Here is a 20,520-nt window from a genome sequence, read left to right on the forward strand (position 1 = left end):
ATAGATTTTTTGGGTTGTCTTTGTTTTTTTCCCCTTTTCTTGTCAACTTTTATCATATTTCGGTATAATCTGAATGTCTTTTCCAATAAAAAAAAATAAGTTTAAGGTTTACAAGTTTATTTGATATCATGTCATTGACACATATACTAATAACAAAATATAACAATAACAGTTCATGTTCATGGATAATTGTTCAATAGTCTAAATGACTTGTAGTATTTCAGAAAGTTCATTCTACTGTTCAACGGACGGCACTACGATAAGTGCAACGGATGTCATCAGCTGGGTTACTGTAAGCTGCTGGCTTCTGTAGCTGTCCCACAGCTCCATCAGCTTGGACTGTGATCTAATGTGTAAAATACACACGATCGACACGAATCTACATATTATCTACTACATGATCTGTAAACTGTTTATTTTAAACTTTTGGATAAATGTTTTACATTATTAAAAATCAAATGTGAGAATTTGAGTCAAATCGGTGACCACGAATTATACAGCCAGTCCCCCTTTAAAAGATAAAGGGATATCAATGGGTAATAATATGTTTGGATAGGTCATTCTTACAAATATTTGAAACAACGGTTTCATGATAGAACTAAACTAGAGGCTCTAAAGAGCCTGTGTCGCTCACCTTGGTCTATGTGCATATTAAACAAAGGACACAAATGGATTCATGACAAAATTGTATTTTGGTGATGGTGATGTGTTTGAAGTTCTTACTTTACTGAACGATTTTGCTTCTTACAATTATATCTATAATGAACTTTGCCCATTAGTAACAGAGAACTATATTTGGTAAAAATTTACATAAATTTACCAAATTAATGAAAATTGTTAAAAATTGACTATAAAGGGCAATAACTCCTTAAGGGGTCAATTGACCATTTAGGTCATGTTGACTTATTTGTAGATCTTACTTTGCTGAACATTATTGCTGTTTACAGTTTATCGCTATCTATAATAGTATTCAAGATAACCAAAAACGGCAAAATTTCTTTAAAAATTACCAATTGGAGGGCAGCAACCCAACAACCAGTTGTCCAATTCATCAGAAAAATTCAGGGCAGATAGATATTGACTTGATTAACAATAAACTTCTTGTCAGATTTGCTCTAGACGCTTTGGTTTCATAGTTATAAGCCAAAAACTGCATTTTACCCCTATGTTCTATTTTTAGCCGTGGCGGCCATCTTGGTTGAATGGCCAGGTCATCGGACACATTTTTCAAACTAGATACCCCAAAGATGATTGTGGCCTAGTAGTTTCAGTGGAGATTTTGTAAAAGATTACTTAGATTTATGAAAAATGGTTAAAGATTGACTATAAAGGGCAATAACTCCTAAACGGGTCAACTGACCATTTTGGTCATGTTGACTTATTTGTAGATCTTCCTTTGCTGAACATTATTGCTGTTTACAATTCATCTCTATCTATAATAATATTCAAGATAATAACCAAAAACAGCAAAATTTCCTCAAAATTACCAATTCAGGGGCAGCAACCCAACAACCGATTGACCGATTCATCTGAAAATTTCAGGGCAGATAGATCTTGACCTGATAAACATTTTTATCCCATGTCAGATTTCCTCAAAATGCTTTGGTTTTTGAGTTATAAGCCAAAAACTGCATTTTACCCCTATGTTCTATTTTTAGCGGTGGCGGCCATCTTGGTTGGTTGACCAGGTCACGCCACACATTTTTTAAACTAGATACCCCAAAGATGATTGTGGCCAAGTTTGGATTAATTTGGCCCAGTAGTTTCAGAGGAGAAGATTTTTGTAAAAGATTACTTTAATTTACGAAAAATGGTTAAAAATTGACTATAAAGGGCAATAACTCCTAAACGGGTCAACTGACCATTTTGGTCATGTTGACTTATTTGTAGATCTTACTTTGCTGAACATTATTGCTGTTTACAGTTTATCTCTATCTATAATAATATTCAAGATAATAACCAAAAACAGCAAAATTTCCTCAAAATTACCAATTCAGGGGCAGCAACCCAACAACCGATTGACCGATTCATCTGAAAATTTCAGGGCAGATAGATCTTGACCTGATAAACATTTTTATCCCACGTCAGATTTCCTCAAAATGCTTTGGTTTTTGAGTTATAAGCCAAAAACTGCATTTTACCTCTTTGTTCTATTTTTAGCCGTGGCGGCCATCTTGGTTGGTTGACCGGGTCACGCCACACATTTTTTAAACTAGATACCCCAAAGATGATTGTGGCCAAGTTTGGATTAATTTGGCCCAGTAGTTTCAGAGGAGAAGATTTTTGTAAAAGATTACTTTAATTAACGAAAAATGGTTAAAAATTGACTATAAAGGGCAATAACTCCTAAACGGGTCAACTGACCATTTTTGTCATGTTGACTTATTTGTAGATCTTACTTTGCTGAACATTATTGCTGTTTACAGTTTATCTCTATCTATAATAATATTCAAGATAATAACCAAAAACAGCAAAATTTCCTCAAAATTACCAATTCAGGGGCAGCAACCCAACAACCGATTGACCGATTCATCTGAAAATTTCAGGGGAGATAGATCTTGACCTGATAAACATTTTTACCCCATGTCAGATTTCCTCAAAATGCTTTGGTTTTTGAGTTATAAGCCAAAAACTGCATTTTACCCCTATGTTCTATTTTTAGCGGTGGCGGCCATCTTGGTTGGTTGACCAGGTCACGCCACACATTTTTTAAACTAGATACCCCAAAGATGATTGTGGCCAAGTTTGGATTAATTTGGCCCAGTAGTTTCAGAGGAGAAGATTTTTGTAAAAGATTACTTTAATTTACGAAAAATGGTTAAAAATTGACTATAAAGGGCAATAACTCCTAAACGGGTCAACTGACCATTTTGGTCATGTTGACTTATTTGTAGATCTTACTTTGCTGAACATTATTGCTGTTTACAGTTTATCTCTATCTATAATAATATTCAAGATAATAACCAAAAACAGCAAAATTTCCTCAAAATTACCAATTCAGGGGCAGCAACCCAACAACCGATTGACCGATTCATCTGAAAATTTCAGGGCAGATAGATCTTGACCTGATAAACATTTTTATCCCACGTCAGATTTCCTCAAAATGCTTTGGTTTTTGAGTTATAAGCCAAAAACTGCATTTTACCTCTTTGTTCTATTTTTAGCCGTGGCGGCCATCTTGGTTGGTTGACCGGGTCACGCCACACATTTTTTAAACTAGATACCCCAAAGATGATTGTGGCCAAGTTTGGATTAATTTGGCCCAGTAGTTTCAGAGGAGAAGATTTTTGTAAAAGATTACTTTAATTAACGAAAAATGGTTAAAAATTGACTATAAAGGGCAATAACTCCTAAACGGGTCAACTGACCATTTTGGTCATGTTGACTTATTTGTAGATCTTACTTTGCTGAACATTATTGCTGTTTACAGTTTATCTCTATCTATAATAATATTCAAGATAATAACCAAAAACAGCAAAATTTCCTCAAAATTACCAATTCAGGGGCAGCAACCCAACAACCGATTGACCGATTCATCTGAAAATTTCAGGGGAGATAGATCTTGACCTGATAAACATTTTTACCCCATGTCAGATTTGCTCTAAATGCTTTGGTTTTTGAGTTATAAGCCAAAAACTGCATTTTACCCCTATGTTCTATTTTTAGCCGTGGCGGCCATCTTGGTCGGTTGACCGGGTCACGCCACACATTTTTTAAACTAGATACCCCAATAATGATTGTGGCCAAGTTTGGTTTGATTTGGCCCAGTAGTTTCAGAGGAGAAGATTTTTGTAAAAGTTAACGACGACGGACGACGACGGACGACGGACGACGACGACGACGACGGACGCCGGACGCCAAGTGATGAGAAAAGCTCACTTGGCCCTTCGGGCCAGGTGAGCTAAAAATGGTTAAAATTGACTATAAAGGGCAATAACTCCTAAACGGGTCAACTGACCATTTTGGTCATGTTGACTTATTTGTAGATCTTACTTTGATGAACATTATTGCTGTTTACAGTTTATCTCTATCTATAATAATATTCAAGATAATAACCAAAAACAGCAAAATTTCCTCAAAATTACCAATTCAGGGGCAGCAACCCAACAACCGATTGACTGATTCATCTGAAAATTTCAGGGCAGATAGATCTTGACCTGATAAACATTTTTATCCCGTCAGATTTCCTCAAAATGCTTTGGTTTTTGAGTTATAAGCCAAAAACTGCATTTTACCCCTTTGTTCTATTTTTAGCCGTGGCGGCCATCTTGGTTGGTTGACCAGGTCACGCCACACATTTTTTAAACAAGATACCCCAAAGATGATTGTGGCCAAGTTTGGATTAATTTGGCCCAGTAGTTTCAGAGGAGAAGATTTTTGTAAAAGATTACTTTAATTAACGAAAAATGGTTAAAAATTGACTATAAAGGGCAATAACTCCTAAACGGGTCAACTGACCATTTTGGTCATGTTGACTTATTAGTAGATCTTACTTTGATGAACATTATTGCTGTTTACAGTTTATCTCTATCTATAATAATATTCAAGATAATAACCAAAAACAGCAAAATTTCCTCAAAATTACCAATTCAGGGGCAGCAACCCAACAACCGATTGACCGATTCATCTGAAAATTTCAGGGCAGATAGATCTTGACCTGATAAACATTTTTACCCCACGCCAGATTTGCTCTAAATGCTTTGGTTTTTGAGTTATAAGCCAAAAACTGCATTTTACCCCTATGTTCTATTTTTAGCCGTGGCGGCCATCTTGGTTGGTTGACCGGGTCACGCCACACATTTTTTAAACTAGATACCCCAATGATGATTGTGGCCAAGTTTGGTTTGATTTGGCCCAGTAGTTTCAGAGGAGAAGATTTTTGTAAAAGTTAACGACGACGGACGACGACGACGACGACGGACGACGGACGACGGACGACGGACGACGACGGACGACGGACGCCAAGTGATGAGAAAAGCTCACTTGGCCCTTCGGGCCAGGTGAGCTAAAAAGAGTTACTTTTTACGTTTGAAACATCACCAAAGTGTAGAACACAATGCATTATGGGATATGGGATATGCTCTCTGTTGAAGGCCGTATAGTGAAAGTAAAAATATAGACTATTGATATATCGATCTATAGAAAACAGAAACAAAAACAACTCAACTTACCAGTTCCACAGGTTCTGTGAGTCCAAGAATCACACAAGTCACAAGACAAAGCATGTTGGCGAACACGAACAAAACGATGACAAACAACACACGAAGATTCCATGATGGAATGTAATAAAAAAAATATGGAATTAGGAATCTTTTATAGCATCTATGTTTCATATTTTTTTTTTATTGGTTTGGAAGAAGTTGACCTATCAAAAATATGTATTCTATTTTCCACACCTCCAAGCCCACAATTTTGTTTCTTTTGTATTTTATATTTCTTTGAAGTCACTTTTTTTCGGTTTCGTACAGGAAACTGAGTAAAATTTTATATTGTAAAACATACACAACCAGTGCTAATGAGTAGTAACGATGCACGTAAGAAAAACATAGTGAATGTGGTATGGCTTTTCTTATTATTAACAAGCATTTAGGACCCAAGCTATGACCCAAGCTAAGTACGATATTATTCTTTTGATGACTGCATAAACAACTATTATGCGCACATTTATTTACATTATATATATATAAGTACAGCATTATAAATTAAAATAATAAGGCTATGCAAATGGTTAATATTGTTTAATACTGTTGGAACGAACTGACAAGTTTTGGAAAAAGTTGGAACGAATTGTCCAAGCAACTTGGGACAAATGTGTTGGGACGAATCGGAGTTGGAACGAATCATCCAGATACCATATGAGGTACACTATTAATTTTTGTAGTATCATTTCAAATTTCCGTGTCCAAAAGATTAATTTTTACCATCATTTGATATTTTCTTGTTGATATTTGTTTTGTTTTTTCATTTTGATTTTCGAAATTTATAAAACCTTGGAATGTATTTTTTTGCAAATGCTACTCAAGTTAACAAAATTAATCATTGCTTTATAATGTTTGACTACCTACATTATCATCATGCTATGACTATATCACTCAGCATACATTTTCTTTGTTACTTTGTAGTTTTGTTTTGTTGAAAATAATACAGAAAGTCTAGATAATATTTCAAATCTGTGCTTGGAATCATTACAAATTGATGCTAACTAATTATACTGTACGAAGAAGATACTGCGCCACTGTCTGAAAGTGCAGCCGGATATCATCGGAGGATTACGAAAAAAAACTTGTATGTTTTGAAGAATACAGAAAAGTGAAAATTATAGATATCAATACAAACAAAACAAAAACTGTGATTTTTAATAAGCGGAAAGAAAATGTTATCAGAATTGTATGATATATGGAAAAAGTATCGAAACAGTTTATTCTTACTGCTACATTGGTATACTTCTCAATTACAACAGTAGATGTTTTACCTGCACGGAAAAAAAACTCCTTGATCCGGCACAGTCGGCATCAAGGGCACAGAAGTCTAGCTGTGTATACTCTGTACCGAAAAATCAGAAATAGATGTTTCCCGTCGACTTGATTTGCAGCTAAAACTTTTTTGACTCATTAGTTTGTCTTGTATTACGATATGCATCAGAGGTATATATGGGGATTTGAAAGCTAAGAAAGCATTGAAAAATACACCTTCAATTTTGTAAATACATTTTGAAATTTGGAAGCAGTATACCAAACTATATGGTATATGGGGAACTCGGAAGATTCCCTTTGGAATCTATTGTGAAAAGTTGTGGTTGTTTTGGAATAGTTTACTATTGGGAACAATAATTTGTCCTCAGTTATGTATACAATAATGATAAAATTACATTTTCTATATCCATCATATATAATTTAATGCACTTGTTACGTACGTTAAATTTTATTTGACGAAAGTAGATTGTGTTTCATTTGGTAAGATCAGCCTCCATTGGATACATTGTTGTTAAATAACATAATATTTCATGACAACTTTAAAAATGATCAGTTTTTCCAAATTAGTTTTGAAATTATCTACGAAAAAAGCCAGTTTTGTTCTCTTTGATATCAAGTTCAATTCTCCATACAAAAACGACGATTCATTTCTGTGTCTTGTAGCATCGTATATTCTTAAAATATTTTCTCGCACATTATCTGGACATCGGTTTGCATGCAACATTGCAAATCTACACGTTTACAAATGAAAAACACTCAGACTATAGTCATTAAGTAGGACAATAAATTAACAAAAGACAAACCCGGGACATAGAAGTACAAACAATAGACCGTCAACTCTGATAACTAAAAGTAAAATAGAAACATGGATCACGAAAAACATGAAGGGGCTACACCAGAGAGTGAAGAGAACTGGCTTCTTGCAAGACATTGTCCGTCAAAACAATTTGACAATCTTTTTGTTTCATTTTTTTTTTTGTTTTTTTTGGGAAGGGGGGGGATTTCAAACATGAGGCATTTGCCTCATTTGCCTCTATGTAGTTACGGCCCTGTTTTCCCAAATGAATAACTCTTCAAGAGCTGCCTTTTATTCAGAATACAAACAGGACATTCGTTTACCTAGTAGATAAAGCTGAAGCTGTGTGACAGGATTTGTATGGCAAACTTGAACTCAGATGCTCTAATTTCCCATGGAAACGCGAAGATGGTCTGGGATACAAATAAAAAAAGATAAAATGTGTCATATCTGTGGAAATGTGGTAGGTGCACTGACACTTGTCTCAGAATTTTTTACCCTATATATATACCTTATATTAAGGTATATATCTAGGGAAAGACTGAATTCAGGACATTTTTTTAATTTAAAAAAAAATGTGAGATAGTTTCTATTATAAATCCATTTTGTGCACATATTATTGTAAACATTTATGTATGTATGTTTTTATTTATAAATGAATATCGACATGCCAGAATAAATTAATTAGATGTCGTCTTTATTCCAGCTTCATATGCATATATGGATTCATTCATTCCCTCCAAAAACATAAAAAAAATAAAAAGAAATTGTTAACCAATACACATTGCCTTACTTAAGTTACTAAACTTACTTTTGATCAATCAAATTAAAACTAAGGTTTGTATCAATATTAATATGAACAGATATATAATATATTGCGTGACAAGCACGGTACCTCCCAAGGTTTTAGGTTCAGGAAAATATGCCCGGATGACTCATTCGCCGACATCGGTTCGATGAGAAAGCTCCAGCACTGAGACAAATTATACATCTTATTTGTGAACATTAAGCTATGGCAGACTCTTCAGAACAGGAGGGTAATCCTCCTTCTGAAGTGGCAGTCCAGTCTGTAGCTGATCATACCTTATTTTTAGAGTATTTATGCAGAGTTGTACCCGCCCTCTTGGAGGACCGTGATTCAGCGACTGCATCTTTAAAAACAAGCTTGGTAGAGAAAGCGCACACGGAATGCATTAAGAAGTTTATAAGTGACCCACAAACGCCAGCTTTACTCATACAAAGGTCGTCCACCAAAGGTAATAAAAAGTCGGATGACAAAATTATTGTTTTGTGAACTTTGAACTTAGAAAATGTCTGGCCACATAGATTATCATAATCAATATTATGCACTTAAATTAATCATACAGATTCAATGTACAAATACTGTGCAAGCTGTTTCCAGTATTGAAAGTCGTGTTTTGATATATTATAGGGAGATGACGTACATAAATTTTTGTTTTTGATCGGTTATTTATTTTTGTATACTAAGAGGACAGAATATTCATTTTCTGCACTATTGAGTGGGTCTCATTGGGGTCTAAGCGTGATGCGGGATTGCCGATTTTTTGTAAGCGGGACAAGTGAAAGTCAAATTATTGTGTTGTGAAAACGGGAAATAAGGTCTAGCGGGACCCGGGAAATGACAAAAAATGAGAATTGCTTACGTACATAGTGTTAGCGGGATACGGGAATCTGACAAAACAGTAAGAGGGATCCGGGATCGGAACCCCCCAAAGAGACCCCCTATTGAAGCCAGATTTTTCATTTTCATTAACGCAAGGGACTGATTATTCATTTTCACAACTATATTTATGATATTCGAAAACATACAATTTTTAAATGATTTGTTTATTATAAATAATACATATATAGTCAAGTCATTTTGTACCATTTAATCAGAATTAATCATCATCCTCTGCAGAAATGAATCTTTTATATTCCCAACTGCACATGCATGTATTGCATACACACATAGTATTAAAGTTTGATTGTAAATAACCTCTTTTAAAAGTATTGGCAAACATATAAGGGGGCAAACATTAAAAATTGTTCGCATTTGTGTCCAGTCATAATTGCGTCCGGTAAGGCTACTGAATAGGTGGAGGCAGATTTTTTTAGAAAGAGGTGGAAATGGTATGCTCTGTTTTATTGATGTTTTCCTGAATTTTTCAGACCATTTTTACTTCAACTATGAAAATCTGCCCCTATTCAATAGATATTACTGAACTAACCATGAAGGGGACTATTGGGCTTCAGTCATCTTTTTTTGACTGATAGAAAGTTGCATGTGATACATCAATGACATTCATGTGCATATTTCTTAACTTTAAAAATGGTGTCAGACTGTCCATTAAGATTTGGACTCAGTGACTAACTTTATCATTAAGAATAGGGCTCTTCACAATTAGTATGGCTATATTGGATAGGGGCAGATTTTTTTGAAAGAGGTGGAAATAGTATGAAAGTATGGGAAATCCTATGCATGTTTCCAAGGAACTGCTCTGTTTTAATTATGATTTCCTGTATTTTTCACACCACTTTTACCTCCATCATGAAAATCTGCCCTATCCAATATGGGGCTCCATGGGGGAAATCCCCCGCAAATAGTGACAGTTGGCAGGTATACATTTGTACATTGATATTTCAACATCCACTACTGGTTTAGTTTCTTGTTAAAACAATATCTAATCATAAATCTTCTGGGCAAAACGGTGTGTTTGGGACTCAGGAGATACAACCAGGACGCGTCCCAGGAACTCAGGGTTTCAAAAATGATGATTCCAGCTTGATTTGCATTTTCATGAGTCCAGGACTTACGAGTACCCTACAAACAATAGAGTACCACGCAGCATTTAGGGGAAAGAGCAAGAATGGTTAGCTCTGGGTCAAAATATTTTTTCTGACATGTCTTCCGGCAGATTGTTTACTTGTGAACTAGCTATATATATATAATATCATTTATATAGCATGTTAAAAATCTGACTAAGATTGTCTGTCTAGTGAAAGTGTCCTACATTCTTGAATGAGATTATCATGTTCTCATCTACATTTAATATGTCACAGCACATTAAACAGACATCCATCTGTACATCCTATGTATGAACAGTTTATGAAATCTGTCAATGAAATTTATAATCAGATATTCAAGTAACAAGTTACAAAATGATTTGTACAATGACTATTTATAACCATACTTGTTCAGAAAGTTTCATTTATAAATTGTGCATAATGCATAAAGCTGCATGTCAGGTAGTATCTGTTCTAAAAAAATCAATGGTGTCATTGTTAAGTAACATTTGAAAATGGAGTTATACTCCTTTGACCGTACTTTATACAAATTAACATGATTAAGGAATTAGCAAAAAATGAGCCCTCGAAATGCCTACCCTCTGTGCTAAAATATGTCCACCCAATTTAATGGAGATAATCCATAAAATTGATGATGGTAATTTCAGATATCTTTTTAGTTCAATCAGTGAGGGTTTTGTCTCACCTGCAATGTACCACTTTACAGTTGCAAAGAAACTTGTTTGGCAAATCAAAAGTTTGTCAAGATAATCATAATGAGGGTATTTTTCCATTTGATTTTACAGATCTATTTTTGATCCCTTTGAACATGTACTTGCCATACTTACATTTATACAGAACCCTGTCTACCATGCAGTGAAAATCCCTTAATGTTATATTTGTTATGCATAATTATTTTAAAGGAAAGTTGTTCTTGAAAACACATACTAAGGATACTAAGCCAACTGCCATTGAAAACTTGTGTTTTACATTTGTACAACAATATCCACTACCCAGCTGCAGTCCAAAAAGTCAGTAAGTTGACTTTTTGGACTGTTGCTTGGTGATTTTTTGGCAGTCATTTAAAATTATTCCCTTTATAACTTATTATTTTGACCCTGTTTAATCCAGACATTTTTACTGCAAATCTTCCTACTCAATTCCCTTTTTATTTTGTAATAAATTTAAACCAAAATATGGTATCCAACTAAGAGTGTAGCTGCAGTTTGACATAGAACCATACAAAAGGTTAGTAAATGGAAATATAATACTTGCCAATATTTCAGATGACTCTGAAGAAGTTGGAGAAGGGGGAGAAGGAGATGGGGAAGGAGTTGTATCCTACCATATATCATCAGAAGTATTATATTCAAGTTCAAAGGTTACCAGGTATTTATGATTTAACATAAATCTAACGAAAAGTTACTTTAATCTTTATACTTTAATGAATGAGATGAACTACTCACATCTGCAGTTTTATTAAAGATTGTTTGTTAAGGGAGTGGACATTAATTCAGGAGATAGCTCATTAAATCAGGGATGTGTTTGTAAAAGGCAAGTTTCATCAATTTATTTTAAGCATTTACCTTAAACAGATTAAAAATAATCTATGTAACATAAAATATTATAATATATTTATAAAAATGGTTGCCACCAACATACTGATGATTTTTAGTTATTTATAGTGTTGTCAAATCGTACACTTTTGCCTAACCGGTTACTCGTAGAATTGTTTGACCGATTAACCGGTTAACCGGTAGTTTAAGTTAATGTTTGAAGGCCTAATCAATAGTACCCTACACATCGATATAAGAAGATGTGGTATGAGTGTCAATGTGACTACATTCCATCCATGTCATACATTTACAATCTTATAATACAATGAATTGAAGTCTGGCCTTTGGTTTTATAAGGCTTGACTGTGAAGATTCCTGTCGAAGTTTGACTATTAATAATCAACTACACGGTTTCAACTATGGCGTTTGTACTAACTTCAAATTGAAAAATAAAAAAAAGTTTTGATCTCGTAGAATTGAATATGTCTGAAACGGATGATTCTTCTATTTTGTCTTGTTGTCTCCGAAAATAATGTGAGGTGTTTCAATTAAAACTGATTAATCCTGGTATTCGTACCATACAGTATACATTGGTTACATTCACGTTGGTTGGCTTTTTACAGTTTTTGAGTTTTCATTTAGTTTAAAGTATGACAAAGACCTGCACGACAGAGATTGCACTTTCAGAATTAGGTCTACACAATATAAGATCAAAATGAAATAATGAAGTAAATCGTAAAATTTAATCGTATTACTGATTAAAAATTACTGTTAAAAAAACATGAAACTAATTATGTTTTCTTAAGATCTTGCCGAGCTGAGAGACAAGTTCTAATCAATTTTATATTTTTGGATTAACAATACCAATCAATATACTGGACAATTGATCCATCAAATTAATTACCACGACGACAATTTAGAATTAGTTAAAGAAAACTCAACTATTTAATGATTTCAATACACATTTATATCAAATCTATTAAAATTGATAAAAAGTCCGGTTAACCGGTTAGTGTTTTTGGTATTCGGTCGTTCGAATGGTTAGCCGGTTAACAGTTGACAACACTAGTTATTTCCCTTAACCTAGGGATAATCCTTAACATTAAGTGGGAAGTATTTTATTTTTCTTTAAACTTGTATATTTGAAAACTTTGGTAAGTTTCATCATATATTGTTTTGTTTCAGCTACCTTTGTACTTTAATCTATAGAAAAGATTGATATTTTTATTCTAATAAATGTACTAAATATCAATAAAAGGAAATGACTAAACACTGTCGTAGATCTCGTAATTGAACACAGTAATAATTGAACACTAATTGAACACAGTAATAATTGAACATGGAAATAATTGAACAAGGAAATAATTGAACACGATAATAATTGAACAAGGAAATAATTGAACACGGTGGAAGTCAATATGTATATGTATTTGCCCTTATAATGAATTAACATATTTTATTAGTTTGACACAAGTTTTTTACTAGTACATATTTTGCAGTATGATTTTGATCAAGAGAGGACAAATAATTGAAGCAGACAAAGGATTTCCTCAGCAGCTTCGTGTAATGAACTTGAGTGAAGGATCTCCGTATGAAACTCTCCATGCATATGTCAGCAATGCTGTTGCTCCATACTTTAAATCTTACATCAAGGAAACTGGCAAGGCAGAGAGGTAGGAACAACTTGATACAATTATATACTCTTTAAATGATATATTATTCTACTTGCTGTATGCTTATATGGGACAGTCATCAGGTCATACAGAAAAGAAAATAGAGTCTTGATATAAGTATATTATTCAAATAGATATTGGATAATTGCCTAAAAGAAGAGTGAAAGTGAAAAAAAAGGAAATATTTACCCTTATTTATATCAACCCTTTACTGTATTGTTTAGGGAACTAGGAACTGAAAGATTTTTTCTCAATTGAATTCATTACTGCAGTCAAATCTATCTAAAGTGAAACTTTTTGTTTGGGCTAAACCTTTGTTGGTTTAAACTTGTGTTATGTTTAAAGAATATTCATTGAATGTCCTTGTAAAAGAAATTAGTAAGACAAGTTGGTACTGTTAAGAAAAGTTTCACTGTATATTAAAGTATTGATAATTTTTCAGGGATGGAGATAAGATGGCTCCAACTGTAGAAAAGAAGATTTCTGAATTAGAGATGGGATTGTTACATCTACAACAGAACATAGATATCCCAGAGATAACTCTTCCGATACATCCCATGGTAATGTCCATCATCAAGAAATGTCAGGAGGAAGGGAGAAAGACAAAAGTAGAAGATTTTGGAGATAAAGTAGAAGATCCACAGTTCTTGAATGCTTTACAGAGTGGTGTCAACAGATGGATCAGGGAAATACAGAAGGTAAGAATATATTACATGTATATCTTACAGATTATTTTTTTAAATAAGGACGTTGTCCATGTCTTACCTGAATATTAATAGCAATTCCAACATGAGGCAGTTTTTCCTTGAAAAGTTTGAAAGCCTGAAAGCAAATATGTCAATCTAATTAAAATTAAATCTCTCACTCGCTCATTTTTTAATGCTTGCTCGCTGCGTGGGAGATCTAACAACATCCAATTTAAGTTCACGTCAGAGGTCAAATCTTCAATAAGGTTATAACCTTTATTCGACCAATGAAAATCCTTCTTTTTATCCAATCAGCGATCGTTTTATTACTGTTGTTCGGTTAAACAACCAAAATGGCGACGTCCAGTGAAATAGAAGGAGCAATCGGTTAAGTTCTACCCCAGTTTGGCGTTGAGGAATTAAAAGCAGAGCAATTGGAAATTCTGAAGTGCATAATAGCGAAAGATGACTGTTTGGCCGTACTTCCAACAGGTTTTGGCAAATCCTTGCCTTTTCAATTAAGTATTCCAGTGCAACGGGAATTGAATGTCAACAATGTCAATGCCATTGGGAAAATAATAGTGTGTTGCCCGCTAGTTGTGCGTAAATAAACAATCTCTGTGTAGTGATATTGGACATGTTTCAATTTTCAACCGTTTAAAATTGAGTATGGAAATGGGAGATGTGTCAAATTGACAACAACCCAACCAAAGAGTAGACAACAGCCGAAGTCCACCAATGGGTCTTCAATGCAGCGAGAAACTCCCGCATCCGGCCCACACCAGGTCTACTGTTATACTAGTTCAGTGGTAATCGGACGTCATACTAAACTCCGAAATATTATTGAAAATTAGTGCACTCATTACACGTTCTCTATTATGAAATGAGAATGCATATGGGAATAGGGAATGTGTCAAAAAACAACAACCCAACCAAAGAGCAGACAACAGTTGAAGTCCAACAATGGGTCAGTGATAATGGCTGTCATACTTAACTAATTGTGAAACTTAACTCCGAAATATAACTGTGAAACATTGTTCTCTATTATGGAAGTGGACCATAGAATAAAGGTCATGAAGGTGCAAAAACTACGAAGTTATCAACAATGATTAAATGTATCCAAAGAACTATGTGTTTTGAAATTTTTTGTTTAACCACAGACATAATCAGATATAAAGTTAACAAATGTCTTAATAATATATATAAAAAGCTTACATATCTAAGTTTAAAACATTAGCATAGGAATTTATAATACTATCAAATTAATTGAGCTTCTGTTTCAAAACATGAATCTGCATATTCATATGTAATAAACTGTTTGGTCAAAATACATGTCATGTGACAATTGTGACAACGGGGAAGATAAATTTTCATTCATTTCTAAACAAAATGAGCGAGTGAGGAGATTTAATTTTGATCAGATTGATTTCTTTTCTGTTATATTTGTTTTCTGTTATATCTGTTATTCTTTATCTACTTGTACATGTGGAACAAGCTTGTAAGGGTTACGGCATGGGCATTTCTTCAGCAGTATATCATGGGTGGGGTTCTATAGTCATACATTAAGTCCAATAGTTGAATAATATGTATCTAGGTGCTCACAGTAACTTTGTAGTAAGACACATTTTGCACATGTTGCATAGTATATTATTTGCATTATTTTACAATGATTAATTATATACAGTGTGTGTTTATTGAGAGACATTTGTAATGTTTTATTATCTTTATTAAATGTTGTATTGCACAGAAAATAATAAGTTACTGCAAGCAAACCAAGCCTACATGTACATTTTGACTTGCCTTTTTTTTTAGCCATGGAGATTTTGTTATCATTGCCAATGTGACATCCATTAAGTTTTTATATATATACATGTATATATCTAACCAACTGTTATAATAAAACTGCCTCTAATAAAAATAACCATATTTGGTATACAGGTTTCCGCACAATGTTTACATATAAAAAGAAGATGCAGTACATGTACGTCAGCATATCAAACAACTCTTCACCAGAAATAAAATATCAAAAAATTCACATATTTAGGTCACCATGCTGCCTTCAACAATGAGCAAAACAGAATATGCATCCTTTCCAGCTATAAACTGTTGAGAAAAAGGCCACAAAAAGACATGTCCATCTGCTGATTTCATCTTATCTTATCATTTCTTCGAAAACTTTAACCAGAATGTCAACTGCAAGTGGTGTATGAAATGATGGGGTGATCAAGTCTGTCCAGCTTGTATCATCTGCCTGTTTCTGACCTCATTGTCATGGTTCATTAGTCAATGTTTTGTTTGAATAGTTTGTTGTATAATTTATAAACTTTGACAGGCTCTCCCTGCCTGACAATGTAAACTGGACATACCAAGTACATGTACAAAAAAATGTATATAATAATGAGACCTCATTTTCGTCATCGGGTTGCTGTAACATTGACATATACTTCTGATCTCTTTTTTGTTTATTGGCAAGACTGCTTGAACATTTGTATTGGTATATAGTGAATACGAAACTCAGAAGTAAGCAAGTGAATTTTTTTAGAGTCTGACAATATATCATATTTACAAATATCAACTGTCATAGTCAACATGAGCTCTAGATCTACATTAACTGACTTCATATTGAAAAAAATCCACGAAATTAAACATATGTATGATTGTAATCAGATTGCATCTCATTTTATTCCATTACAAGACAATTGAGAAGTAATGTTAGCACACTATCTAACAGAGTGTTATAAAAGTATGCTTGTAAGAATGCCTCATATAATTACATTTATTTGTTAAGCAATAAATTAAGTGCCTATATATTTGAAATAGGATCTGTCAATGAGACAAATACATGTAAGAAGGAGAGATAAAATGAACCAGATGTTAGCTACCTTACACCTTCTAAAATGAGCAAACCCACTCTGCATATAACAGATCATAAAATATCAAATGTAAAACAATTGATACTATATACATGATAAATGTATAAAAACAATAGCCTGATACAAGTACAAATTACAATCTTATTAAAATAAAATCAACACCTCCAGATTTCAGACTTATGCAAGTGTTTTCATGTCTTGCCAAGTGGTACATGTGGTATTCAGTTTAACCTGTACATCCCAAAATTGGCTTCAATTCAAAATTTCACTCGACTTCAACAATAAGCAAAACCTGTAGCGTAAAATAGATCTCTTGGGATTTTTGCGACAAAAATGTAGGTTATTAGATATGTACAGCGGTCTGACAGGCAGTTGGTCAGGCAGGTGGCAGCCTAATGTTGCCTTTGCAATAACTCGTGAACCTTTCAATCAAACCTTATAAAATTTTAATAAGTTGTTACTGAAAACAAAATGGAGATCGAGTTCATCAATGACCATGATGACGATTTTGACTTTTACTGTTCAGGAGTTATGGTTCTTGAAAGATTGAAAAATGGTGTTTTCAGTCATGTCAGTGACTCAGTGTATTTACTCATGAACCATTCAATTAAATAAAATTGAGAATGGAAATGGGGAATGTGTCAATGAGACAACAACCAGACCATAGAAAAAGCTTTTCAAATTTAAATATGTTGTTACTGACGACAAAATTGAGGTCAAGTTCAAAAATGACAATTTTCACTTTTTCTGTTCAGGAAGTTAATATGGTTCTTGAATCTTGATGCATTGAAAAATTGTGTTTCCAGTCATGTTGTTACATTTAATCATGAACAATTGAATCAAAGCTTTTCAAATTTTAATATGATGTTACTGATTAAGAAAATGGAGGTCACATGAATTTGATATTGACAATTTTCACTTTCACCTTTTAGCAGTTATGGTTGTTGTGATATTGTAAAATACCAGGATATTACATGTATGAAATGTTAATAATCCGGTTTGCTGTCGTTCTGACAGCCTAGTGTTTAAGTTTTTGATTTTATCAAAATTTAATAAGCTTACTATAAAAATTCTGATTAGGCATGATTAAGTGGTTATTGTTAAGTTTTTGTGTTTTGGTCGGGTTTTCTAATATTGTATGCAACATGTCAAGTATATTTGTTGTATGAAATTTTTAGGGATGTACATGTTAGACTGGCATGTTTTATTCAATCTTGACCTCATTTTTATGGTTCATTGCTTAATGTTACCTTTTAGTTTTTTTTGGCAAAAGGTCAACTAGGTGCATATGTCTGACTCTGAGTGAGAAGTTTCATCTTACTTTATTTTCATAGTACATAGGACAATATAAAAAAAGAAGATGGGGTATGATTGGACAACTCCCCATGGGAGACCAAATGAAACAGAAATTAACAACTCAAGGGCACCCTACAACCTTAACAATGAACAAATATAAAAAAGAAGATGTGGTATGATTGCCAATGAGACAACTGTCCACAAGAGACCAAAATGACTCAGACATTAACAACTAAACGTCACCGTACGGCCTTCAATAATGAGCAAAGCCCATACCGCATAGTCAGCTATAAAAGGCCCCGATAAGACAATGTAAAACAATTTAAACGAGAAAATAAAGGCCTTATTTATATAAATAAATGAACGAAAAGCAAATGTGTAACACATAAACAAACGACCACTGAATTACAGGCTCCTGACTTGGGACAGGCGTATACATAAATAATGTGGCGGGGTTACACATGTTAGCGGGATCCCAACCCTCCCCTTAACCTGCGACTGGTATAATAGTGAATAAGTTTTTAAAATTTCAGCCTCATGCCGTTTTGCCTCTTCCCTAATGTGGCTCACCTTTTCTATACGGCGAAAACATTTCTTACAGACGCCATTGTTTGTATTATTATTATTAACATCAATTTGAAAGTGGGGGATTACTTTACGAATTGCAAATTCTCTCTCGGATGTCAGTTTATATTTTTCGTGAAATAGCTTCTTTTCAATTTCATTACCATTTTGATCAATTTCTGTCACAATAAAAGAAAAATTACACGTAGAACAGACGTTTGAGCGACTATAAATTCGTCTAGGTGTAGAGAATTTAGCTGAAGCCATTTGTGATATATTTATTGGAGGCTACTATTTTGTTCCGGATGTTGTTATTAGTGATCTCCCTTTGCGGTTAGTCGATGAAAATTGCAACTGACTGGGTCAGTCTACTTCACAGCGAAGATTTTGGGAGCGCGATTTTCATTGGATAATCGATTTTGACCTCTGACGTGAACTTAAATTGGATGTTGTTAGATCTCCCACGCAGCGAGCAAGCATTAAAAAATGAGCGAGTGAGAGATTTAATTTTAATTAGATTGCAAATATGTAGAACAAAAAAAGAGAGATAGAATTCAATTTCTAGACTGATGTGTAATGAAAATTGGAAGGATTTCTTTTTAAAAATTCAAATGGGCAATAGTAACCCATTTATCATTGTGTCTTGTATTAATTATTCAGTTGTATAAAAATATGTTCATGCAATATTGTGTTTATAAGTTAACTTGCATTTTATAAATGCTTATGTTAACACTCGATCCTTTTCACGGTTCAGTTTCTTTTGACGGAAACATGAGAAAATTGGGATTGGAAAGGGGGAATGTTATCAAAAAGACAACAACCCAACCAAAGAACCGAAAAACAATCGAAAGGTGTGCTTCAGCTGGCCCCTAAACATGTTTACATATATGCAATATCATTAAATATTCAGATTGTACTAATTCAATAGCTTGTACTTTTGTTATAATAATTGATATTTCTTCTGCAGGTTACAAAACTGGACAGAGATCCATCTTCAGGAACAGCTTTACAGGAAATAATGTTCTGGTTGAACTTAGAGAGGGCGTTGTTACGTATACAGGAGAAAAGGGAGAGCACTGAGATAGTACTGACATTAGATATTCTCAAGCATGGCAAAAGATTCCATGCTACTGTCAGTTTTGACACAGATACAGGTGATTAGAAATATTTCTTGTTTACAATTAAACTTTTATTCCATTTAACAAAAGCACCCATACAATTTGGAAAAGTTGACCTCAATTTCAAAATATAAATAAGGTTAACATTTTCATCAATTTGCCAAAAAATATGATAATATGTATTGATATAAGAACAATATATTAAAGAAACTAGAAAAAACATTTAGGTTGATATATTTGTTCCTTTTTGAACATTAAAATATGAGTTTAAAATTGAATATATTAATCAAATAGGACTGAAGACTGCCATGGCCACAGTAAATGACTACAATCAACTAATGAAGGATTTCCCTCTGAATGACCTATTGGCTGCCTCGGAGTTGGATAAGATCAGAGTAGCACTACAGGCCATATTCCTTCATTTGAGAAAGATTAGACCAACTAAATATCCAATTCAGAGAGCACTCAGATTAGTGGAGGCTATATCAAGAGATCTTAGCAGTCAACTTCTGAAGGTAATGTTTTATCTGAAATAATTATATTAACATCATTTACATTTACCAAAAATTAAAAAGTATATGTGAAGGGGGAAGGACATTTAAATATGTTTTTAACTGTGAATTAGGTTAGACCAAAAGTTTGAAGAATAATCATTGCCCTAATCCTTACTTAAGCAGAGAAATATATGTTTTTAACCG

The 20,520-nt window shown here is 33.7% G+C and overlaps 1 protein-coding gene across 6 annotated transcripts in view; it reads left to right on the forward strand.

Moving 5' to 3' along the window:
• The first annotated feature begins 8,193 nt into the window (after positions 1 to 8,193).
• The window catches only part of LOC143067879 (cytoplasmic dynein 1 heavy chain 1-like), an 88,243-nt gene continuing 75,916 nt past the window's right edge, over positions 8,194 to 20,520 (forward strand). For all 6 annotated transcript variants that reach the window (XM_076241480.1, XM_076241481.1, XM_076241482.1 and 3 more), the window contains exons 1-6: positions 8,194 to 8,525; positions 11,343 to 11,445; positions 13,112 to 13,285; positions 13,728 to 13,983; positions 19,672 to 19,858; positions 20,117 to 20,337. In XM_076241480.1, coding sequence (XP_076097595.1) covers positions 8,282 to 8,525; positions 11,343 to 11,445; positions 13,112 to 13,285; positions 13,728 to 13,983; positions 19,672 to 19,858; positions 20,117 to 20,337 — 1,185 coding nt within the window. In that variant the 5' untranslated portion in view covers positions 8,194 to 8,281. The remainder of the gene's footprint in view (positions 8,526 to 11,342; positions 11,446 to 13,111; positions 13,286 to 13,727; positions 13,984 to 19,671; positions 19,859 to 20,116; positions 20,338 to 20,520) is intronic.

This window comes from Mytilus galloprovincialis, chromosome 3 (genome assembly GCF_965363235.1).
Source record: "Mytilus galloprovincialis chromosome 3, xbMytGall1.hap1.1, whole genome shotgun sequence".
Classification (NCBI taxonomy): domain Eukaryota; kingdom Metazoa; phylum Mollusca; class Bivalvia; order Mytilida; family Mytilidae; genus Mytilus; species Mytilus galloprovincialis.